General features: G+C 42.6%; 1 protein-coding gene across 8 annotated transcripts in view; it reads right to left on the reverse strand.

Moving 5' to 3' along the window:
• Window positions 1-26,810, reverse strand: part of PRKAG2 (protein kinase AMP-activated non-catalytic subunit gamma 2) — a 1,661,435-nt gene that overhangs the window by 216,627 nt on the left and 1,417,998 nt on the right. For 6 of the 8 annotated variants that reach the window (XM_078663217.1, XM_078663219.1, XM_078663220.1 and 3 more), the window contains one exon: window positions 683-792. In XM_078663217.1, coding sequence (XP_078519343.1) covers window positions 683-792 — 110 coding nt within the window. The remainder of the gene's footprint in view (window positions 1-682; window positions 793-26,810) is intronic. The other 2 variants (XM_078663218.1, XM_078663221.1) reach the window with 1 other exon arrangement.

Below are 26,810 nucleotides of genomic sequence, written 5' to 3' on the forward strand. Positions count from 1 at the left end.
CTTTTTAATTTCTTAAATGTTGTAGTCACCCTGCATCAAGTTTTATAGGTGTATACTACGTTATTGATAGTTAAACAAGAAAAGCGGGTAATCAAGAGCTAAATATGAAGAAACCCGACTTCAGCTCCAATTTTTTTCAATCATGTAATAAAATATTTAAATGTCAAAAAAGTAATGTATATTTCATTTTTGTTGCTATAACACACACCTGCAGTTTGTTACACAGAGAAACAAAAGCAAATGAAAAAACAGAATGGCAAAGAAGTGAAATGTGCCTGTAAATCTGTGATCATTTGTGATTCTTTCATTTTTTACCCTCCCCTTCATGTTCATAGATAATCACCGAGTCCTGTAATTAGAAAGACGAATGGCTGCTCTGGGCTCCACCTGGTGTAAGAGTAAAACATTAGCCTAACTTGGTTGTTACCTATTATGTGCAGTTCTATCTAATGTTACTGCTAAAGTTAGGGTGATGCTCAGATCAAAGAGTTGCATCTTCACAAACTTGTAACCGGTGAGAGTCCAAAATACCACTCCTTGGACATCACAGTACTTTTTGACCAAACTGTACTAATATTTAACTAACTACTACAAGTCATGTTGTATTGTAATATTAAACATTTCACAAAATGCATGTTGCATGGTGGGGTAGGTGGACAGTATGTGTCCAGAGAATACTTACTTGTAATGTAGTGTCAAAGACCACAAGCTTCGAACTGGTGGGAACAATGTCGTAGCACTTGTGTGATTTCATGAACCGCATATAGATGTCACTCTCCGACTCTTCAACTGCTGTAAAAGAAGAGATTACAGATTACCTTAAATTAGATTGGCCAACTCTTACCTGCAATAAAACAATGGGAGATTTGCACAGTGTAGCAAGTGACGAGAAAGTACCCCATTTGCAAAATTTGTCTTTATCAAGAACTGGTGGGTTTGTGCTGAAAAGAAAAGAATGTTGCCATTGATTTAGGGGTTTTGGGTTTCCGACTTGGTCTCGGAGGTGCACCCATACATCGCCCATCCCCGTTTAACCAGTCCTGCCCCCTCAAAGACTCAGACAATAGGAAGGGAGAAAGTAGAAATAAATAGGCTAAAAAAAGGAAACACACAGGTAAATTTTTGAAAGTTTTAACCATTCCTGCTTACTAGCTGAAGCATTACTAAACCATAGAAGTTCTCCGACAGAGGATACAGCCACAGAATATGGCCAATGTTACAATGTTTGACAAAACATACGGCTAGTCAAAATTACAGTTCCTCAAAATAAGACCATAATCTTCCATTTATAACTAAATATTATACCCACACTACGATTTATGAGTGTAAGCACTCAGAAGACACAATTTCCTGAGGCACCCTAGGCCAGCTGGCACGACCCCTATTAGTTGTTCAGAACCAGAAGCCCTTCTGGTCACCCACTACTCCTCTCCTGCCTGCGGAGCAAAAAGACAGATGAGTAGGTGGCAGGAGGAAGAGGAGGCTACATATTTTGATTTCTCAAGGTAGAAGGGGGGAGACCCAGGAAGTAGCCTCAGTATCTCCCTTTCAGGAACAACCTCGCATTAGCATTAACTCCCTCCTAAGCATTGCCCAAGATCCCAGCCTTCTCCTGTTTCAAAGCTCTCTCCTTACAGCATTCTCGAACAAGAACTGTTTACTTAAAGGGCATTCAAAGTCACTTCGAATTAGTCTTTTCAGACTTCTAAGATCATTTTCTGATCTGCTCAACATAACTCTCTGCTTTCCATCAAATTTTAGCAGATGGGATTTCCCCTATGTACAGCATCACATTTCGCTCCACAGAATAGTCTGTATGTTTAGAGAAAAGAGCACTGTCAACCACGACAGGAGGAGCATCCAAGTAGGTTCATGAGGTTCAGCTGTATGAAAGAGTGTCAGGATTAGCATATATGCAAATCAGTTCCAATTAGATTTATTGTATGTACATGTATCTCATAGACCATCCGGACCAACCATATGGCATGGATTATGTTGGATATGATCAAAAAAGGAAGAAGTTGCACACTTCTAAGAATCCGAAAATCCAGTGAAAAGCTTTTAAATCTGGAGTGATTTGATGCCAGTATTGTGGGTGCAGCAGTCTTGTGGCAGAGTTCTGGAGCCTGTGCAGGAAGGAATCAGGAGCCCCTAAACAGTGCTACAGGCATATGCAAAGCTCGCCTGCTATGGATGCAGGAATCTGGGATACGGGAAACGAATCCAGTCTTGCGGGGTTGCTTTAAAACACTGAAGGACATACAGGGCAAGGTACCCACCATTTTGACTCATCATAATGCCCGTTTCCTAGAATTTTGTTGAGGTCATGACCTGCTCCTGTAGTCAGTGAAGCATCAGACAGTAATGCCATACTGCCAAAATTATCAACCACTGCAAGCCAACATTTGTGGCATAAGGTGCAGGCATACAAAGTTTTAGGCATGACCCGACATTGACTCCCTTGAAGGTCTAATATCTGCCTAAGGGAGCATTAGAAGGGCTAGCAGCAAAAAATATTGCTTAAACTTGGCCACACTCGGCTCAGGGGGCAGTATGTAAAATATGTACATTGAAAAGGGTTTATAAATGTTGCTCATGTGAGCAACTTTGTTTGTTGTCCCAATTACATTCGCTTTAATTTGGCCCAAACATATGGGGGACCCAAGTGCTGGTGGATTCAGCCAACTAACGCTGCTGGCTGGAGCCACACTAAGGGTAGACTGCGAGGTATAAAAATGCCAACACCACAAAATAATACGATTTAAAGGATGAAGTATGGCTAGTGATAGTGACTTTAAAATTCTGGCTCCAGCCTGGGGTATAGAGCTAGTTCCATGTTGATCTCTGATCAGTGGGCGCGCCTAGTCGCTTGACTGAAGCGGAATGCGTTTTCACTGGTTCAATGAAAACTAGGCCTCCTCTGCGCCATTAGCAGCAAGATGAACACACTTAACATGCCTGTGCATGTACTTTCCATAAGATGAATGCACCTACGCATAGTTAGCTCGCATCCCAAGAATGCAGCGACACACATACAGGGCAGCCACCAGTCAAGCACCTTACTGTCAGCTCCCATGGAGCAGGGCCGGCCTAAGGCATGTGCAAGCTGTGCACCTGCACAGGGCCGCCAAACCCCAGGGGCCGCCACGCCAATAAATATCGTTAGATAGATATTTGCGTGGCGGCCCATGGCAGGGATTTGGCGGCCTCGGGCCCCCTACCTACACTCCCTGCTCAGGGCCTCCGAGAGCCTAGAGTCGGCCCTGCATGGAGCGCGTCCGGCCTCTCCTGAAAGGGTCGTTAGGATACTGGTCACATACCCTGCAGCTACATCAGTGTTTGGACCATTGAGGCTTAATCGCCAACTGTGTATCGAAATTGCTAAGCAACAGTCGACTTCACGTCGCACATAATAGGTACTGCCACGGAGTTTAAGAAGGAGCTCGGGGCACTCCATCACTGTTAATCAGTGCCTAAAATTCTGTGAAACCTACAACAAGCTGCTAGAGCCAGGAGCCTTTGGTTGCTAAGACAGAAATGTAAATAACTTTCCGGTGTCTACCTGCGCATAACCACGACCGCCGCCTCCCACAGGATTTACGATTCACAAATCTGGAAACAAAAGTTAAAGTGGCCCACGGCAAATACTGGGAATACAATCTTGTAAATGCTGTTCAGAACAGCAGGACCCAAATGTATGCAGTTAAATGGGCAAGTACTTAGTGAATGAGAAGAAAGCAGGAAAAACTATTACAAATTGCATTTGTTAAGGAAACAATTAAACGTTTTATCTTTCATCAAACACAGAACACTCAAAAAAGTAATTATATCAGAAGCCAGAGGGTCTGTATACAAGCATGTGGTGAATGTGGATGAATCAATGACATTTCGGGCCTCCCACCAAATAACCAATGCACCGGATTTTGATTTTTTTTTTTTTTTTTTTTTTTTTAGAAACTGACAGCAGCCAGAAGCTGAGCTTTTAAGAGACAAACTGTTATGTGAATCTGATGTCTCTGGTTTATGTACTTTAAATTGTTAATGGCTACATTACATTAATACAGTCTTTTCTATATAGAGTCTTTAATGTAAAGTTTTCATGTCTTTGAGTTGATTCATTTTTTCTATCTTTTGAGACCAATATTTAAGAAAGCTTCATTGGAATTTTCTCTCAAGAACAAATCAATATTATTTTTATCTGTTGTCGCATGGCCCCTAAATGGAGCGGGAGCGCATAGGCTATTGCCTACTTGGTCTATTTGGTGATCCAGAACTGCCTCACTACCACTCTCCGACAGTGCAGCTCATCTCTCCATAGCCTCTCTCTGATGTACATTTCGTTTTTTTATAGTGTTACTCATAGTTCACTCACAATCAGTTCTGTTATCTGCGTGGTATATGTTCTTTGCAGCAGGCACATTAACCCTATGCGCTACTTTATGATGGGCCAAAACTGCCCCAGACAAAAATTCCAAACTAACTAGTGGTAACATTAATCACCAGAGTTATCTTGCCATTTTTATTGTTGACTGAAAACTGCCTGATGCACAAGGAAGTTCATGTGCTTTTAAACAATGAATTATTTTTAAACACACCGCCCGCCCACCAAAGTCAAAGCCAGGTGCAGCTACACAAGTCGCATTGCCCTACAGCCAGTCCTGCTCCCAGCAATGAGGCAGGACAAACATTTCCAGATATTAAGTCAGAGCTAACTTCATAGCCAATATATGAAGAAAAAGATCCATGAACGTGGTGGGGTGCGATACTACTTACGAATTCCAGCAAGCAAAACAAGTTAACAGATTTCTTGTAGGTGATTTAAGGGAGAATAGACTTCGCCCCTACAAATCTTTTGAAACTTTTGGGATCAAATTTGCTAAAACACTGCCGACCCTTATAGGGCATTCATTAAATATTCCAGTACTCTCAAGGTGCACCATGGAAGGATGGCCTTTCCTAATAGCAGATCTAGCTTTTTTTCAAGTGTCTTAAGTTGGAAATTACTTCCCCTATACCAAGGTCATAACTTTTTCATGGGTGAGCTCCTTATGACAATAAGTAAATTCAATATGACAGTGCCAGAAATTTTACATGGATACTTCAGCCACAGTCACAAGCCCCTTTAAAAATTCCCTCCGGTATACAAGGTACAGCATTTTTCAATCAACACCCCCTATAAAATGAGTACGGGGAATCTTATGTTACCTCAAATATTCGTTCCAACATTTTGCTATGGATCTACCCATATGCTAAGAATTATGTGCATCAAGTCAGGGCCTATGGACAGGTGTGGTGGGCGTATTCTGTGTCCCTGACGCCGAGTATGACTGGGCTAGCGGCTCTCTCAGTTAGACAGTTCGAGTCCACACAGCTAATGATGGCGTCTTACTAGAAGCATATCAGGGAATGCAGTTTGCCATAGGTAACATCTGACATCCATACGCTATTAATGCCCTTGTCCATAAGGCAAGAATAACCTCCCATATGCAAGACCAGCAGCGCAATTACACGCATAACACATACACTCACATACATTCTCTCACACACACATTCTCACTATATCTCTTGCAGTCTTTCGTACATTTGTGCTGAGACACACTGCCCCTCATGCTTCCATTAGTCAATCTGCTTTTATTGTGTTAGAAAAACTTACTCTGCTGCTTCTGCTATACCTACCTTGCTTTTTAGTGAAGTTTAATAAATACATATTCTTTATACGCTATTCAAAAATAATAATATATTGCCTTGGCAATGGATAATGTGAATGAAAAGTGCACTTCCTTAATATATTGCCTTGGTAATGTATGATGTGAATGAAAAGTGCACTTCCTTAAAATAGCTGTGTGGGGCTTATATTTGGTTTCACATGTGGAACAAGCATTTTTAGTATTGGAAACTAACTAATCCACATTCTAACATTTAATATCACACCATCCAACTGATCTTATAAAATGCTCGACTTCTTAGGAAACCATGGATTTTTTCCGGTAACACTTTGCATTTTGAGGTTTTTGAGACTCAACTTACAATGTAAAAAAAACCAATACATGTTTTAGAATGAAATATTGCGGTGAATGGAAAGTCAGGAATGGCTGAACGGGTCACGCGATCCTCAATCCAGCACCATATCCCAAAGCCTCCGCCCTAGTCTCCCTCCTTGTGCCATCCAACATTCTCAGTCCACCCTCCCCTCTTGCACCAGCCCCGTAGTTGCAGATGGAATTATGTAGGCATCTAGTACTATGGAAAGAGCATGTATTCTGAGGGTGCCTTTGTAGAAATGTGTATATTCATGAGTTGAGTAACTGCATGTTGAGTGGTGTCCTCTTAGCCTTATAGGTGTTGCGCCCCTGCTGTGACGTATCAAGAACTTGTGTGATCTTGGAATGTGAAGTGCAAAGAGGTGTGTGTGTGTACAGGTACCAAGACACAGGTGTATGCGTCTCCAATTAATTTTCTGGCACACTTGTAATCTTACACAGCAAGCTGATTGGCCTATTTAGTACAGTGTAATCTACCAAAAAAAGAATAAATCTGTAGCTAAGCCAGAGATTAGGCCATTGTATACTGTTGACATCTGTATGGTGTGCTTTTGCCATCACCACCCCCTTTTGTACCGCTTTGTTTGCCATAAGTTGGCAGGGTATGCTCAGACGTGAGTTCCTTGCTCACTTCGCCACTGGATTCAAGCAAGCCTGGCTGAAATGCCAGAAACCGGTCCTAGGAAGCTTGTTTCCTGTCCAGGGAAGGCATGGCTTGGCAGTTCGGGCTGGACTGTTCCCATGAGGCACAGGGTCAGACTGATTTGCATATGGCCATGTCTGAACTGGGGTGGCAGAGTCGGCTAAAGAACGGGGATGGATTAAACCCAGATCTTTTGACTGGGTGTGAGTGTTTGATTGGTTCAGATGCTCCGTCCATCACCACCCCCTTTTGTACCGCTTTGCAACTCGTGTAGCATTGCAACCAGTGGCGTAATTCAAGGTCTCCAGGTTCCTCATTCTGGGTCTCATCTCGATTCCGCTCTCCTCTCACCTTCATCCATTTAATGCTCTCCTCTGTATCCCCTTCCTCAGTTTCTCTCTCTTCTCCTTCTTCTGTCCCTCACTCATCTCCCTCATTTACTTCCTCTCTTCTGTCCATATATTTGGTTCCTTTCTTTTCCTTTTCCATTGCCCACTTTTCTCATGCTCATCTCCCTTCTCTCTCACTCAACCGTATTTCCTTCTCCTATTCGGACACCTTTTCCTGCCCTCCTCCCCGTTCTTTCACACTCTCCTTTTCTTTAATTCCTTTCCTTGCTCTGCATTATCATTCCCTTATCATTTACTCCCTCTGCACCCCTCCCCTGAAAAGTAAACACACCAAGCCCTTGCCAGGCAAACAGGTCTAAAAGTACAAATATGTACAACATTACGTTTGGCAGAGACCATATGAAACCCTTTCTGAGAAAGTTTAATATGGATTTGCACAGTGCTTTTTTTTTTACTCCTAAAGTTTGTCAAAGTGAGTAACCAAACCCCTAACTTACAACAGTAATCTGAGTTTTCGCTGTAACAAAATACCTCTCTACAGCCTTTAACACCGTTCAACAGCAATTCATCCATTAAGGCTTATTGGTTTTAAGATATATTTAACACATTGAATGTCGGCCCTACTACCTTTAGTGTAACTTTTTACAATAAACGTTTCTGACCTATGGCATCGGACATAATATCTCCCAATTAACCAATCAAGTCTTTAGCCTTTATAACTGGCTTCTGCCATAACCAACTCAGGCTCCTGGGTTGAGTATAAGCTTTCCCAAGAGGCATAACAAATACTCTTTCATTGGAAGCAAACACTTTCCGCCCAATCATAAGATTGCAGAGAGCAAGATCAACATGTGGGTGGAGTCTAAACACCTCTCTCAGGACTGTTTCTTAAAACTCTTTTTTTTCCAGTGAGAACATGAATTCGGGCTACACCTGCGCTCTTAAATCAGACCTAACTAAATGCTAGCAAAACCAACACGCCTCACCTTTGCTACAAGGCGTTAACCTATTGGCTTTGTCAAGGTTTTTCCGAAAATAGCTGCGTAGCGAGCACACGCATGTACAGCTGTCATTATGCAACACTTTTTCATAAAGTTCAAGACAAACTGCTACAACGTTAGCCATGCATGCCTATGGCTCATGTCTCCCGTAGACAACATTATCCCCCAAAATATGACTCATTTGTTAAAGTAAAGGGAGCAGCACATTTACAACACACATAGCTAACAAGGTATTCACAGTATTGGTTTGGTGTCCCCCGTCCAGAGCCTGATAACAGTATTTTCAGGGCTCCCCTGCTATGTGTATTATACATCTGCTGCACTTCAAGAATCAAACTCCTTAAACCCAGGCCTCGCATAAACTAACCATTGAGGAAAATAATGTGTTGAGGTGTGCAATGGCTTAAAGACTCCTATTGTGGGCAGGATAACTAACATTTCCGGCATCCACCAATCACTAAAACCAGAACACACATCATGATTACAGGAAGCATACGGGAAGAACACGCAGGTGACATGTGTATTCAATGCACATAGCTTGGTCATGTTGTCTGTGAGCACTTGGCATAAAATATCTGAAAGTAATCCTCCACGAACTGTACACAGCTATAAGAAGATAGCAAACATATATTTAAAATGAACAAGAAACTCCCTGCTGTCACTCCACAGGTAGTATGCCAAACTAACTACATTTCGAATCTGTTGAAATTGAAAGGAGCTGTAAACACTGCACAGTCAGACTCTAGTCTGAGCTTCTTCAACTGCATTCGGCACACAAATGCTTGCATTATTCCTCCGCAGGGAGAGAGCTGTGCTGTGACAGAAGTCCTGCTGTCTCCAGTCAGTGAAAGAGAAGCAAAGGTGCAGTATGCATTGGCATTACAACAGTAGGGAAGACAGTTACACGAAGCTTTGTCATCTATTTGCTGCACGCAAGGTGCTTGATCATATCACATGCAAATCAACACTTAATGAACAAAAAAAGCATGCCCTGACATTAGCGCAGCACAGAAAGAGAGCACTAATGTGCACATGCCAATCACTCGTCCCACCCACACACAAGCCGGGTTTGGTGGCTTAGTGGACTAATTCGTCCACTGTAGGGGCCTGTGTTTGACCTCATGGTCACAGGTTCAAATCCTGGTGGGGCCTCTAGGGCTGGCATCCTTCTGAGGTCGATAAAATGAGTACCATAGAGTTGGGTAACAAACATCTGTTATTCAGCGCCAAGATGCCCTTCTGGGTGAACGCGAGCTTTACAAATAGACGTTGTGTTACAAGTAAACTGAAGATGTGAATGAACAAATAGAATCATATGGTTAATTCTCCACACTACGCTGCTATTACTGGATAACGTGTATGTACTTAAAAAAACCTAGCTTATTACTAACACATGACAACTGTCGTTTGGCGAGTAATCATTACTGTGATCTAGGACTTCACCCTGTATGTGTATTTCAACTAAATGCCAGTAAAAATGCTTTAAAAATTTATAGGAAACCTACAGACAGGTTGGCCTACTTTTTATCAGTTTCATCACTGAGGTGAAAGAAGAGGATGAAAGCTTGTGGTACAGAGGTTATTACACAAACAATAAAAAAAATTGTTATTGATGTTACACAAGTGAATACGGTTTTTTTCATTATTGAAGGCGACTTTTTTCATTTACTTGTGAAAACGAATGCACTTTTCCTTGCACGGATCATAAAATCACAATTAAAAAGTGTATTATTTTGGTTTGAACGGTCTACTTTGTAGTGTCATTAGATGTGCTTCACTCTACCTTTCTATACCCTTCTGAGGAAAGTGGATAACACTTCTGTTGATAATACAGTTAGATCACTGAAAGAAATTCAAATGTCCAGTTCGTGATTATAATGCGTACTTCAAAAAGTTTTCTAATCGTTCTACGCTTTCGCAGATAAGGGGATGAATGTGTAGGAAGGTAATGAGATTTGTCAAGTACCACATAATGGGACTTATTGGAGTGCCCCGATGTAGGACCCGGTATCTCTACGCAACCAGAAATACAGATACAGGGCAATCAGTTATTCAGCAAGGGCGGAGTTAGATGGTATTCCTTGTCAATCTTGGGCGAGTCACTTATAAGTGTGGTTAATTTCATTGATGCATCTCATTTCAGTTTCTTTACCAGTGTAACTGGCTATTTTGATCCCAATTTCCCAGGTTATTCCTCCTTTTAAATCTGTATTTCATCTAGCGAATAACCGCTTTAGACAGCAAATTCTTCCTGTGATATACACTTGAGCTGCTGTGTTCCTGCTGAACTTGTAATTTTAAAGGTGCTTTTCAATCCCATCACCAGCCCAAACAGAATTATGAAGTCTCTTGTAATTTAGGCCACCATGCTTAAATGGCGCAACGAGAATTAGAGTCCAGGGCTGCATTACATGAAATGCCCGAAGGGGTACAACAACTGGTGTGTGTGTGTGTGTGTGTGTGTGTGCAGTGCCCCCCAAGCACTAGAAGGCCTCAAAAAATCATAAATATGTTACTAGACCTGCAGGTCTAGTAACTTGAGTAATTTACTTGACCTAACTGTAATGTACTGACCCATAAACCGGTTTCATTAGGTCACCCTAGGCAAACCTTTCTTCATTATCACAATTGAGAGCTCCATCCAAAATGTGAGTTCAGGATTGCTGGTGTACAAAAAAAACTATTTAGTTTGATTTAACAAATTAACATTTGCTCTATGCATAAGAATCTAGCCCACATATAGGGTACACGTGACCCCTGAATTCCCTCTTAGTTCACTATTAGTGTTGCCATTTGGGCAGGGATCTTGGTCATTTAATCTTTAAAAACTCACTTTTAATAAATATTTTACAAAAGCATGAGGTGGTAGTCTACTGTCATTTACAAACAGCACATTTTCCATTGAAATGGGCAAAAAGGTTTCCACTAACATCAGTTTTACTTATAAAATTATACAGTGTATAAACAATCTGTGGAAATTATGTTTCGGAGAAAATATGTATCATTTTCATATCACCAAGTGTTCTGATTTGTTTTCATTCGATTAAAAAAGAAATTTCATCACACAGAATTACAAAACAAATGCTTTCCTAACTACTGATATGTATTTTCAAGTGTTTGTACAGTTCACTTTTTAGCCATTTAAATGTGAGTTAGTATAAAACATGACATCCCACAGCCTTTCATTTGACACTTTTTGTACAACACCTTTGTCAGACAGTTCACTTTACAAAATCCTGGCACTTTGCAGACCGAGAAAGAAAAGCATTTGCAGATGTAAACTGATTTTTGACCTATATCTCTGGACACAGAATAAATGTGACAAGATAAAAACAAGATTTAAAGGAATCTTTAATGCTCCTTCACTTTGTGAGTGAACAGAACACCTGTTGTCCGCTCCTCAGAAGGGGCGGGTAGGTCCTAAATATAGTTCGCCCTGATAAAACCTGACTTGCCATAGCGAGTGTGGGAGTAGATTTGTGGAGGCCTAAGTTACAAAAAGGACATCAGATTCTTTTACAGTGCCTTCTTTAATACAGAGAGTGCTGGAGCACACATAATGGTGGTGCTATTTGAGGGGACGTGCCCTCAGCATGCCTCTGCGACTGTGTACAATGGCCAGAGGTAACAAGGCCGTCATGAATATTAGTGAATGAGTGCCACACACATGTGGGGCAGTCAGCGCACACCGAGGGTAGTCCCTTTGAACAGCTGCTCTACATTTCATTAATGCGCTGCCCCGAGGACAACCACAAGTTGGCCGCTGGCCTGGGGGCAGCACATTCATTCCAATAGGGTGCACCGACCCAGTCTGCATCCAGGGCACACTGTTAAAGTTGTGTCACAGTGTAGACAGGGACATTGCACTCTTTCTATAATACAGACCCTTGTGAGCAAACACCAACTTAGTCACTAGATCAGTTTGTCCAAGCAGAGGCGTGCTTGCCCATTGTTCAAACAAAAGATTTCCCAACATGCAGATACCTCTCAATGTGTGACTGTCTCTCAAGATGATAAGCATTTGCAAATGGTTCAATCTGCTTTTGCCTAAATGAGTCTGTGTCAGTGGAAAATATCAGTGCACATATGCTACTGAGGATTTTTATACATGTCGCTTAGGTTTCACGTTGTCCTATCAAGGGTTGACTGCCAGTTTTCTATGAAGAACAAGGGCTCACATTATACATCAAGTGACGCCACTCCTTAATAAATCATAGTACGTTTTTGTAGCTTCAACTTGATGTAGCTAGCTCTGGTTCAATACTCTTCATATATTTTTACATTTATTATACTATTTCCAAGCGCTTTTGATTTTGCCAGATAAGAGAACGGAGGTGAAGGAAGATAACGTGATTTGCTCAGGATTACACAATATAATGCCAGTCAGGATCAGAACACAAGTCATCTGAGACCAGCCACCAATGTAACCACTTGAAAGCATCTCCTTACATGTGCTGACTTTTTGCCTACAGGAAACTAGCACAGACAATAGGTCTCGCCTATGAGAGCTAGTGGCGATGGCACTGTTTACAGCCATGCTTCACAGCAGTGCCAATGATTTGCAGTTTGACTAAAACTAATTAAGAAGGTGCTAGGACGCAGCCAGTGCTAACGCCCTTTCTTTTATAATGTGCATTAGCACTGGATGCATCATAGTCACTTTTTTATTATTTTCAGACATGCTGCACAGCAGCATGGCTGCAAATCAATGCCAAAGCGGACAACGCACATGATGCACAGCATAAACAAAAGGAATTGGAAGAGCAACTAGTCTCAAAGGCAAGACCTATTGGCTTTGACAATGATAGTTAGGTCTCAGCACAAAACCACGGTGATTCTGAGCAAATCATTTAATCTCCCCATGAGTGGAAAAATGAATATATGACATTTGGCACAAAATAAAAAATCACATCACATTAAGAAAGCAATTGCGCCCATGCCCATGCCTTAGTGATTACATTGAGAAGCAAATAACTATCCGTTGTCTCAATAAAAGCTGATGACATCTGTTGTCACAATAAACATCTATTTCAACTGAGAAAAACGTTTCTTTGAAGTGCATCTGACGTAGTAAAACAAAGTCACAAGTGGCAAGACGTTCAACAAGGATGAAAGGGAAGAAGAAAAATAAAAGTAGCATCTCAATCACAGTGTGATCAGTGAAGGACAGCAATTAAGCTGAATCAATTAGTACTTAGTCCACCATGCTCCAGCCGAAGGAAGAGGAAGTAAAACTGCATGCCCTGGCCAATTAGGACGCAGCAAAAAAGTGTGACAATGAAGCCAGCTAATGTTAAGCAATGGATGGGCTGCGAGTTCCTTTTCATACACAATATATCTCACAAGCGAGAGCGCATGCACGGTCGTAGGCGAGACCTAAAAAGAAACATTTGGTTGCCAGAACATCGCCTTTAGAAATATAGTCTGACATATTTAGCAGGGGCTGGCACACATTCTGTTTGAGTGAATGAGGGAAGGAGCACTGAACCCATGAGATGACTTTGGCCTAAACATTTCTATTGACCATTCTCAGTGCCAGGGAAAACCAAATCGATGCTCTTCCCCATCACTTATATGTACTTATGAAAGGGGGCTTTGACATTATGCACCTTCTGTTCCGACATGTGCATGTAAGAAGTAATAACCATATTCAAGCCATCGACAATGGGCTTTTTCCACCATACACTTGCGAGCAAGTGCACTCTGGGACAACAGAGAAACAATTGTGAGAGCAACAGAATTCGCTGCACCACGTATGTACAACCAATGTGACTTGAGCAGTGCTTTGTTGACATAGCACGAAAAACATTGGCAAAGCCAACAGGTCTAGTCCATGCAAGAGCTATCGGCTTTGCCAATGTTTTTTTAGCCAAGTTGCACACCACTGTGACTGCTGTCAGCATGGCTAAAGGTTAGTGGCATAAAGGCGAGTGGCATAAAGGCGAGTGGCGTAGAGTGTCACAGAGTAGAATATAGTAACATAAAACAATGTCTCAGCAGTTAATAGTAACATGATTGACTTACTTAAAGAGCGATAATACCAGCGAACTGGCATGGATTTTAGCGGATATAAAACATGAATTGGCGGTATCAAATGTTTACAGGATCATATTATGTCAAAGGCCGTGAATCGGCTAATTCGTGTTGACAGCATTTTAACCTTTATAATTTCAGGTCATTATCAGAACAAAGATTGCAAATAAATGATAGATTGCTGTCTGAATAGTAGAGAAACAGAGAAAGATTTAAAATGGGCCCAAGTAAAATTGTAGAAGGTGGCTTAATGAATAAGGCCTTGTAATAAATACCTGATGGAAGTCCTTGATCCCAGGAAAAGAACAAGCATTTACAATGCAACGGTTAAGCCTTTGGAAAAGTTAGAGCTATTGGCATTGTAAATGACAACATTTTTATTTATGTGTTGGCTTTGAAAACATAAATAAATGGCATTGTCATTTACAAAGCCAATAGCCTAATCTCTCGCAAATGCGACACCTATTGCATTTGCACCCACACACACACACACACAAAAAACCGGGTCACAAGCAGGCAACAGAGGCACACACAAAACCGGGTCACAAGCAGGCAACAGAGGCAAGGACCAACCTCCTTTAAGCTTAGGATGTCAAGATGAAATAGGAAGGTCTTATATACCTTCTGGTAGTGCCGGGCACTTAAAAAATACTGGAAAGGCACACAAGCGATTAGTATTCCCTATGGATGTCCACATGGTCCTTAATGTTATATTCATACATCTAAATACAAAAAATGTGTAAATACACGAAATATAAAATCATTACCTGCAAGTAAACAGAGATCAAAGTGGGATATGGCATGTATAACTCCTTATCACCACATCAATCAGGTCCTCCCCGTCTTATAGGTATTTACTGGTAAGAGGAAGAGTACAAAATCAGACCAGTACCAAAAGCAAAATGCTATCTAAGATGGATACAATCACGCCCAGTGAGGTCTACTGTTATGTAAACATCCTTTATAACCCAAGTAAACAGTGGGATGATATTAATCTAATCTGCTGGGAGAAATTGCGGGACAACTAGTTCTGTGGAAAAGTGCTCTTTCAAAGGTAATCAAAGCCGTAATACGATATAAAACGAAAGGGGCACCATAATGTGCGCCAGGACCACGAGTATCACAATATAAACCCACCCACATAAGGTGTATGCAACTTTATACCGGACACACAGATGGACTGCTACCAGGAGCAGACAGTTTTCTGTGGGATAGACGTTTCAGACTACAGGCATGGTTAGGTGAGCAGAGGGGTGCTCCGGACAGCAGGCACCTTTATAGGGGGTATCCCCGCCAGCAGGCAGGGGGTGCTGGAGACTTCACAAGGGGCAATAGAGGGATGCTGCCAAGAGCAGACAGGCTCCCATGGAGGAGAGGGGTGGTACTACCGGCAGCTTTAGGGGGCAGAGCGGTGGTCGCGGCAGCAGGCAGCTGGACAGAAGGCGATCCCAGCAGCAGGCAGGTTTACAAGGGACAGAGGGGCACGGGTGCCGCTGATCCCATGCATGGGAGGGAGGGGGTGAAACGACAAGACCAACACACATTGCACAGCGTGACCAGTAAGCCGACGGGCTGCAGCCGCCCTCCCCACATCCCCGCACACCAGCCCCCGGCTGACAGCACACAGGCGAGAAGCACGAATAATACAAAAATAAAAGGCCCCTACCCTCCGGTGCCCCGGCCATCCTTCTTCTCCCCCACTGCCTCCTCCGCCTCCCGCTCGGATCCAGATGCGGTTTTGTTCTTCACTCGTGCGGGCTATGAGAGGAATGCGGGCCCTGGACCGCCTACGCCTCCTCTCTCCCCCCCCCCCCCCCCCCCCCCCAAGGACAGGCCTGGATCCCGCGGCCGCACAGGCAGCGCGGGGAGGAGCCGGCAAACTTCTTCGGGTTCTTCCGTGCCCGAGAGGCGGCCGAGGCTCACAGTGCCCCACAGTGCTGTCAGTGACACTTTGACAAGCAAGTTACCCGGCTTGGAAAAAGGGAAAAATAGAAAAATAAAAAGCAGCACAGTAATTGGGAAGCTAATGTTTGTGGTACACCTCGGAGCTTGAAATTAACTGCCTGGAAGACCCAAATGCACAAAACGGGTCAACTAGGCTAATCCACAAATGTCACATCGGATGGCAAAATCGTGCACATGAGAATACCACCTATGTATATAAAAGTTACCAAGCGGTATAGAAATACGGAAGCCCCCCGCGCCTAGTATCTGCCATAATCTGAGGAGATAAAACGGGCAGCAAAGACCGTCGTCTTACCTTAGTTCTACGCGGCCGGACACGCGGTAATTCGAAGAAACCGCCATTGCCGCTCCACACGTAAAAATACACCCACAGCGCTCACGTGACACCTACGTTGTGATGCTCAAACATATACAACAATATCCTCCCCACTACCGGCGCCATATTAAAATGTGCAAAAAGAATGATACATTTCTGAATCTCACGTAGTAATTCACAAAACGACTAATGTTGTCTGAAGCATACAGGCATAAAATGCTGGCGCTATTCCGATATAAACCGTCCCCGATGGAAAAATAAATAAAATATATTTAAAAAACAGACATAGATCGGGAACCAAATAGAAAATATCCACAGTGCAACAGGGTGCACTATTTCCGAAAGAACAAGTTAATTTCTCCAGAATAAATGGCGCACCATAGCCAAAGGAAGCGTGATATCCACACAGCGCATCCCGGCTGGCGGTGGGAAAAAGATAGTCAATTAAGTAGCCAATAAAACAAGGTCATTTTGGGATTCGGGGGGTGTTTATCGTGCTCTCCCCTTCCCATTGGCTGGAAGGTAAAATTCCAGCCAATGGGAAGAGGAGAGGGCGGGACTTAAAAAAAGACCCAGAAACGCCCCCGAATCGCGTCGTGACGGGGAAAGAGTGATTGACAACCAATCTCTTCCAATGGCTAGCCTCCATTTATGGAGCTAGCCAATGGAAGAAGGGGCGGGTTCAAGTCCCCAATACTGAGATAACATTAGATTTCGCCTGCGCGAACGCTGCTGTGCAGCGAACGCCAGGCGAAACCTAAAAAAGGACACAGGACAGGACTGTGGTTAGCCTAGGGCTAACAGAAAGTAAAATAATTAAAGCCTCGAGTCGCCTTGGGAGGTGGATCCACTTACGTCAGGGAAAGTTGGACATGGTGTACCGGCGCCCAGAATAGGGATAACGGCTCCACTGATAAATTAAGAACTTGAAGTACCTCAAAGGAGGAATAAATCCTGTGACCAAACAGTAAGGGAAGTGTGCCAGCCAATCACACTGTCATAAACAACATCTGTAATAGAAGGGAAACCACCAGTTGGGATACAACCTTAATTGAAACCTTGTGTGGTTGTGACGATTCAATTATAGTGAGTACTCACCAGTATGAAAGTCATGAGATAAGTGGTTGGGCATTGGACAGAGTGTCCAAAAGTATGTGGTGCCCAGCCGGGCTGTAGGTAGCGAAAGACTCTTGTGATGCGCTAGACAACTCTGTGTCTAGGAGGTCACAGGGAGCAGGAGAGACCCAACGGGGTACATTATCAAAGTAACATTGATGCAGCCTTTAAGCTATCCTTGTTTAATCCTTGAAAATACAAAACAGCAGTATTTAATCATTGGTGCTTCTAGTATTTCTTCATAATTTATATATTTTTCCTAACCCAATCATGTTACTATTCCCTTCTATTACCTCGTAGATCTAACGATCATACAGTGGAGTGCTGTAGCAGTATGTTGTAGAATAGAGTGGAGAAAAGTGGCATAGAGCGTTGTGGAGCGGGATAGAGTGGAGGGAGCGGCATAGAGTGGAGGGAGCGGCATAGAGTGGAGGGAGCGGCATAGAGTGGAGGGAGCGGCATAGAGTGGAGGGTCAGAAAGTTGAGTGGCTTGTTGTAGAGTGCAGTGGCTTGGAGTAGAGTGTAGTGATGTGGGGTCTAATGGTGTAGAAATGCATAGAGAACAGAAGAGCAGAGTAGCATAGAGTTGAATGGTGAACTGTAGAGCAGAGTAGAATGGTGAAGAGTACAGCAGAGTAGCATAGAGAGCAGTGAAGAACAGCATAGAGAGCAGTGCTGTAGAGTACAGTGGTGCAGAGTACAATAGAGTGGTGTGAAGTGTAGTCATGTAGAGTGCATTGGTTTTGAGTAAAGAGGTGGGGAGGGCAGTGGCACAGGGTGGAGTGGCACAGGGTGGAGTTGCACAGGGCGTAGTTGCAAATGGCAGAGCGGCGCAGAGTGAAGCGGCGGGCAGAGTGGAGCAGCGGGCAGAGTGGTATAGACAAGATTGTAGAGTGAAGTGGTGCAGTGTGGAGTGGTGTACAGTGGAGCATGGTAGATTGCAGTGTTCTAGAGTCGAGTGGTGTAGTATGCATTGCTGCAGAGTGGATTAGAGGGGCGCAGAGTGAAGTGGAGTAGAGACCAGTAGCTTAAAGTAGATTGTTTCAGAGTAGAGTTAAGTGGTGTAGGGTAGAGTGCAGTGGCATAGAATAGTGTCAGAGTGCAGTGGTTTAGAGTGATTAGTGTGGCGTAGAGTGCAATGGGGCAGAGTACAGTGGCGTGGAATGCATTGGTTTTGCGTACAATGGTGTAGAGGGCATTGACAGAGTGCAGTTGAGTGAGCAGGGTGGAGTGGTGCAGCGTAGACTATAGTGGCATATAGTGGAGTAGTGCAGTGGCATAGAGTAGAAAGTTACAGCACAGTAGAGGGAAGCAGGGTAGAGGGGGCGCAGAGTAGAGGGGGGGCGCAGAGTAGAGGGGGGCGCAGAGTAGAGGGGGGCGCAGAGTAGAGGGGGGCGCAGAGTAGAGGGGGGCGCAGAGTAGAGGGGGGCGCAGAGTAGAGGGGGGCGCAGAGTAGAGGGGGGCGCAGAGTAGAGGGGGGCGCAGAGTAGAGGGGGGCGCAGAGTAGAGGGGGTGCAGAGTAGAGGGGCGCAGAGCGCAGTGCAGTAGAGTGGTGCAGAGTGCAGCGTTGCACGGTAGAGTGCAGCATTGCCAAAAGGCTAGCTACACCACTGGCGTGGACTGTTTCAGAGTATAGTGGTGTTGAGTGCATTGGAATAGAGTGGTGTAGAGTGGTGCAGCATAGATTACAGTGGTGTAGAGTACTGTGGCATACAGGAGACTGTTTCAGAGTAGAGTGAAGTTATGTAGAGTAAAGTGGTGCAAGGTAGACTGGAGTGGTGCAAGGTACTGTGCAGTTGCGTGTTGTGGCATAGATTAGAGCAGCATAGAGTGCAGTGGTCCAGAGTACATTAGAGTAGCATAGAGTGGATTGTTGTAGGTCGAGCAGAGGGGTGTAGAGTGGAGTGGACCATCATAAATTGCAGTGGTGGGTAGTGGAGTGGCAGAGTAGAGTAGCACATAGTGACATGCTGCTGAGTAGAGTGCAGTGGCATAGAGGAAACTGTTTCAGAGTACAGTGAAATGGCATCGAATTAAGAGGTGCAGGGTAGACTGTAGTGGTGAAGGGTAGAGTGCAGTGGCATAGAGTGGCATACAGTAGAGCAGCGTAGAGTGCAGTGACAGATTGCAGTAGTCCAGAGTAGTTTAGAGTGGCGTAGAGTGGATTGTTGCAGAGTAGAATGAGATGGAGTGGTGCAGAGGTGAGTGAAGTGACAGACTGGTGTGCAACAGCGCAGAGTGCAGCAGCGCACAGTAGAGTGCAGTGGTGCAGAGTGGAGTAACTTGGAGCATGCATGGTGTGGTAGAAGACTGCCATTACAGACAACACATTTGCAATTGAAATAACCATTATATTTGCACAGACAATCAGTTTTACTGGTAAAAGTATATAGTGCACAAACAATGTGTAGAAATGTAAGCACCTAGTGCACAGATTTGATTTGATCGTATTAAAATATTTGTTTCCACCAAACTTAAGAATTATCAAAAAATTTGCCTCATTTGTGCTTTCCTAATTCAGATATATTCTGAAATATCTGCAGGTAATTTGCAGACATTTAAATTTTGACGTGAGCGAGAATAAAATAACATCTTACAGCCTTCCTCCAGCTCACTCCCAGTACCCAGGATGATGGTCACATAAATCCTCTTACTTTCAAGTCAGAAAAAGAAAAGTAAACCCTCCCTCGGAAGACACAGCCTTCATTTGACTGCTGTCTTTGAATGCACAGCACGTGACAAGATTAGAACGAGATTTAAAGGCCTGTTTACAAAAAGCAGTACTTGAAAAATCATTAAAATCTTACTAGAGCAGCAGATCTAGCGAAGTAAGTAATCTACTCAACCTAAATGTAATGCTCTTGACCCATGAACTGGTTTCAAATGATGTGATTGTGGGCAAATATTTAAATTCACTGAGCCGCTATTTTCTTTATTATCACATAGAGCACATTCAAATATGGGAATTCAGCAGGTCTGCTGTACAAAAAACTTTAGTTTGATTTAATAGACTAAACGTTTGCTCTATATGCAATATAAATCCAGGCCCATAAAGGATACACATGACCCCGACTTGCCTCTTAGTTTTTCTATTTTTTTTTATTACGTTTTTAGAGAACCGTTTAGAATGTTCAGAAATAGCATCATATATTTTTTGATTGAGCAAAACAACAAATGAACTCACATATACATGTAATCGGTGAATATGCAGATATTATGGCTGAAAGAGGCATCACATATTACATTTAAAAAATAAAAATGTGTTCACTGTGTCGTTGGGTCGGGGGACTCACTCTGTTCCATGACTTCCCTCTTAGTTCATTAACAGTGCTGCCATCAGGGCGGGGACAGGAATGTTTCTCAAATCATGTTTAAAAACTATCACTTTTAATAACTAGAGCTAAAGCAGAAGTGGTAGCACACTGTCGTTTGCAATCAGCAGATTTTATGTTGCAATGCCCACAAAATGTCCCAGTAACATGCTGTTTTACTGATAAAATTATATAGTCTACTAACAATCATTTTGCCATTCCAGTTTGAACCCGGCCATATGCAAATCAGTCTTGACCCTGTGCCTCATGGGAACAGTCCAGACCGAACTGCCAAGCCAGGTCCTCCCTGGACTGGAAACAAGCATCCTAGGACCGGTTTCGGAGTTTCACCCCTCCTCAGCCAGGATAGCTTGCTTCCAGTGGCATGGAGAGCACGGGACCCAAGTCTGGGCATACCCGTCCCACTCGGGGTGACAAATGCAACAACAACAGTTGATGGACAGAATGCAGATCAATGTCATACATTCACCCCAGTACAGAGATCTGGGCCTGGGAGGACCTGGCTTGGCAGTTCGGGCTGGACTGTTCCCAAGAGGCACAGGGTCAAGACTGATTTGCAAATGGCCAGGTCTAAACTGAGGTGGCATGGTGAGCAAAAGAATGATGGATTTAACCCAGATCTCTTGACTGGTGGTGAATGTTTTGATTTGTTCTGCATTTCGTCCATCAATTGTGTGTCTTTTGCTTTCTCGCCCTAAGTGCGCCAGGTATGCCCAGATGTGGGTCCTGGGCTCACTGTGACACTGGAATCAAGCTATCTTGGCTGAAGAGGGGTGAAACCCCGAAACCGGTCCTAGGATGCTTGTTTCCGGTCCAGGGAGGACCTGGCTTGGCAATTCGGGCTGGACTGTTTCCATGAGTCACAGGGTCAAGACTGATTTGCATATGGCCAGGACTAAACTGGGGTGGCATGGGGAGCAAAAGAATGATGGATTTAACCCAGATCTCTTGACTGGGGGTGAATGTTTTGATTTGTTGTGCAATCAATTGTGTGTCTTTATCTTTATTGCTAATTCACTTTCTGAATGAACTGGACACCTGCTGCTTTCCAGCTAAAGTTCACAGGCCAGGCCATTAGGAGTGGGCGAGACGATTTTTTTTAGACCTGTAAGCACTGGTGGAAGAATACACTAAATATGCAATGCTCCCTGGGAGGAACGAACTGAATGAAGCTGGACACCCTAAAACAAATCAAACCAGCAAAAAGAAAGCAAGCAAAATGGAGTTACAAACCACAAAGCCAATGGTAAGCAATGGGTGAAATGCATTCCCAGTGAAGCTTTCTGAATGCCCCCAATATGGGTTTAGCAAACCAGACAGCTGCACTGGCTGGTAGGCTCCAATCTACAAATTACTATTGACACATTAACAGTGGTGTCTATACATAATAGAACAAGTAATAACATTTTCTATAAGTTCCTCTCTTGTTTTAGGTCACGGTTTCCCTTTATACTTTTTTCAGCTAATGAAAAGCAATGAAGTATATTAGGTTCACCTTTCATTATTGACACAGCAAAAGCATGTAGACCTTCAGGCTTGCATGGGATCATCTACTGTGTGTCTGGTTGAGATAAACCACGCTTTCCATAATGAAACACGGTGTAAACTTGATATTGGGTCAACAGACCAAGTTGAAGGTCATATATTTAACCTTGAGTCAATCTCAGAGTAAACTATATCCCAAGCTACCTTCTGAAAGAGATAGCATTACATAGTGTTTGTGGAAAAAAATATCAAGAGGAAAAAAATATATTATGGTGGGTTGAATGGATATGCATATCTTGGCCAAACGGCTAGAGCGGTCGACCTCCAAGCTAGGAAATCTGATCCGAGTCTCAGCAGGGACGCTCAACATCATGTGATTCTGTGCAAATCATTTATCTCCCCCTGCCTAACAAAAATGAATGTGTTTGTCTGCAACTTAACTGGTGCTCATGTAAAGCGCTCCGATACCTCTGGTTCGAGTTTGCGCTATATACATTTCCCCAAAACAAATTTCAAGGGAGCTGCTGTAGAAATAGCAGCATAACACGTAGGAACATTACTACTAGTAGTGAAAGCACTACTAGTAGCAGCACAAGTACTTGTTTCAGCACCAAGTGTATTTACTCTAGTAACAGTAACAGCAGCACAACTAGCTTTAGTAGTTCTGCTAGTAGCACTGCCAGTCGTACTACTTGGTTCTCTCCTTTTAGTAACCGGATACGAGTATGGGTATCAATCGCAATACAATTCGTTATCAAAGTAATGACATATAATGGTGGCACGAGCACCACCAGAACTAGTTGCCATACGTATAGCAAGGCTATAAATATAGAGCAATTGAAAATATAGAACAAGTATCAATCAAATAACTAGCATTAAGTTAACTTATTTGGAAATTTACCTTAATAAAATATCTAAGGACGGTTAACTTAAGTGTTCATGTTTCTTCCATATATAACAGTTCTTTACTTTCAGAATGTATGTATAATCAGACCTAGATTTGGTTAATGTCATTTAGATTCCTTGCTAATGCTGCTGTATACTGACCAGATTCAAATTAATTTCTCCGATATGTACACAATTAAAACAGAATACCTCAATACATATACACAAAAATACAGATTTGAAGGAAATACGCCAAAATGTGTATTCGTTTAATCGGTTTAAAAAAAAGAAAAATAATGAGGTAGTACAGTAGTGTTAGCTGCAATACATTATTGGGTAAGTAGCGCTTCTTGTCAAGTACTAGTACTTCTGAAAGCAGCAACATTTAAGAAACACAATGACGGGCAAATCTGCCTTATCGTGAACAAGCTTTCCCTATTCCTTCTACTGAACCAAATGCAAAATATTTGCATTTTTCATTTCCCAAAACCAGAAGCAATTGTTGTTTCACTGCTATCGGCCATCTAAAGTTAATAGACGCTCTAGTAAGCAATGGAGCAGATAAAATGGACTCACTTTGCCAGTGGATGAATTTGTACTCAGTGAAATAACACATCCCAGAGTGCTGTCGAGGTTTGGAATGTGTGGTTCACCACACGAGTTTAATGCAGTACCATGACCTCAAAGCGAATGGCGCAGTTGTGCCTTTCTCTGTACACAGTCCCTTGCTGAGAACGTTTTTTCAGCTGCGTTTGGTGGCAGTTGACTTAGGAAGGAAGGTGCATTCCCGAGTACAGCAACAATATTATCTTAGCAAACAGTTCTGTTTTCTATCAAGACAAAAGAGAGCTTCGGGCTGTAAACGTCATGGAGCTGCAAAGGCCTTTACCTGAGCTTCTCAACCAATGAACAAGTACACTAATCTCTCTCACCAATTATTTCACCCGTAACAGCGCTACTACCACACATGTGCACCGAACCTCCCATGCACAATCTTAAGTAATTACTATCATCCCTATGCTATGTGACAAATTGTGTCACTTTAAAAATCCTCATCCTATAGGCTTTGTCAATGTTGGTTTTAATTATTATTCCAGCGAAGGAAATTAATCTAAAGCATTTTAGTCTGGCGTTGCATCTATCGCTGGTTTCCATAGCAGTGTTTTTAATACACAGCTCCCGGTTTGGCCCAATGTGTTCATTTAATCATTTGGGCCAAGGGATAATTCTACCTTTATTTTTATAGACCTCTTACAGCCCGTCGAAAATAGAAAAACAGAATTTTATGTGAGGGACTTTGGCTTTATATTTCTTTCTAAATAAAACTAAAAATGCTCCATTTACATTTAAAAACAGGGAAGCCAAATAAGACCGACCAGCACTTTAAAGGCGCTACCAGGAGTATTCTATAAAAATTACAAAATAAATTACATTAATGCAAAAAAAGTATTATCTAGACGAACCAGGGAACATTCTAGCAGAAGTAAATTAAAGAAACTACAATTTAGTCTTCATAACATTATCTAGAAACACTGCTGTCTTGATACCAACTAAAGAGCGAAAGTTCAATCCAATGTGATGGGTTAGTCAGTCCTGGAGGGCCATAGGCTAGCCATACCAGAATGTTAGCATATCCCCATTTAGATAAATGCAATTATCTTAAAAATCTGCTATGGATCCGGCCCTCCAGGAACGACTTTGGAGAACCCTGGGTTAGGGAATCCTTCTGCGGAATTAGCTGCATGCATATTTTCTACATCTCACCTGGGTACTTCCCAGATCCTATTTATGAGTGTGTATTTCTCGAGAGTACAGAATTTTGAGACAATCAATGTATCACTAAACAACAAGTCTCCCATGATTCACTCAACCCATCAAAGTACTTCACCCTTCTAAATGGAATCTACTCATTCTTCAGAGTCAAATACATTTAATTAAGCAATAATTCATCGAAGAGTGACTCATCGATGCATGACAGTCAGAAAGGGCTTGAGTTCGGACACCACTCCTTCTATTACAACATATTTCCTGAGTTTTGGGGATCCTGTGTTGTAGGGGTAGATCTTTGAAGAACTTTCAATGGAAGGTGATCTTCATTCACACAGGAAATATTTACTTGCTTAACCCTGCAATCATTGTAGAAATGTACACATAACGTTTCCACAAAGGAAGCAAACGTTTAGTTATTTTACTGTTGTGTTTTGGCAAAGTATTGCATTGATGTTCCAAGAAGAGTAGGCAGTTAGCAAGAAAGTGCCAGTTTACATCTCAGACTTCCTCCTTCATGCCCTGCAAAAACAGTCCAATATTGTGTATCAATTGATGATGTATGGTCCAGGAATTTCATTTATTCATTCTAATGCATCCATCTGTATGAGAACAAACAGCAAGCAGCATTCCAGTTATTCAGTTTAGGTCAGTGAGAAGGCCTACTTTTCGCAAAGACAACCTAACACCTACGAATACTCACTTCTGAATGCTTTCTCATACATGTCCTTTCCTGTCAAGATGTTCATCCTGCCTACCCCCAAACTCTTTACATGGGCTCCAACTGAGGCCTGATGCACCAGATGTTTATTCCAAACAAAATCCATGTTGTTCAACTCGAACAACTTGGGACATCAGTGCATGTTTTGCATGTGGGTAAATTATTAAATGTACAACTAGGGAACAGATGCCACAAACAGGGGTGGGAGAAAGATGGAAGCGGGTGCAGGGTATTATGACCCGGGCCATGCAGTGTTCAGGGCTCCCTACTTCTGTAACACAATTCTCTTAAATACACTGTCCTTCTAAGCATACCAAATAAGAGCCAGAAGTGTATTTTTTTTATTCATTCATCAAAAGCAAGCCTTCTTTATTTTGATCTTCACAGGTTGTCTTGATCTAGCCAACATGTGTTTCGTTAGACTGGCATAATCCTATGAATTCCTCAGGGCTTTTATATGGTGCATGGTAGTTTTGTGTCCTCATGTGGGCGGTAACCACATTCATATGTGGGATGAGGCGTATGATCGAAAGTGGTATTTATAATGCAGAGTTGCACTGTGCCTTAGTGCGTGATAATGGACAGAAGTGATCATAGGTTGACTAATCCTAGGTTGACGTTGCTTTAGGGGTGTGGAGTTCCTATAGCCTGCCAAGGACATATTTTTTGGAGTCAAGGATCACAATTGTTTATGTTAATTTTGCCCTTGGAACAAGTAGACCCTAGGAACAAACCATCTGGCTGCCAGTTCACAGTACAACATTATAGATCTGTAACACAGCATTCTCTGCAGTTAAGGTAAAATGTATATCCATATGTCCATGCTGTTCGAACTTGTATTTATGGTTCATTAATGCAAAGCCTTTATTATTAAGTTGAGCACACTAAGGAAATGCTGTAAACTCTGATTGTCCTACTGACAGTGGTTCCAGTATGAAAATGCATACACATATTTGCAAAGTTTAACAATATGAGGCTACGTATAATGCTCCCAGAGTGCTATCTGATTACATGCGAATACTTGCAGAAACTTAAAACCAAGATTTATGATTCTTGCTTTCAAAATAAAATGTCCACAAAAAGTTACCTAGAAAAGAATGGTTTGCTAAGCTACTGTGAAATTTTATGTGCCATTTCTTTGTAGCATCATTCAGC

Source organism: Lissotriton helveticus, chromosome 10, assembly GCF_964261635.1.
Source record: "Lissotriton helveticus chromosome 10, aLisHel1.1, whole genome shotgun sequence".
NCBI classification, from domain to species: Eukaryota; Metazoa; Chordata; class Amphibia; order Caudata; family Salamandridae; genus Lissotriton; species Lissotriton helveticus.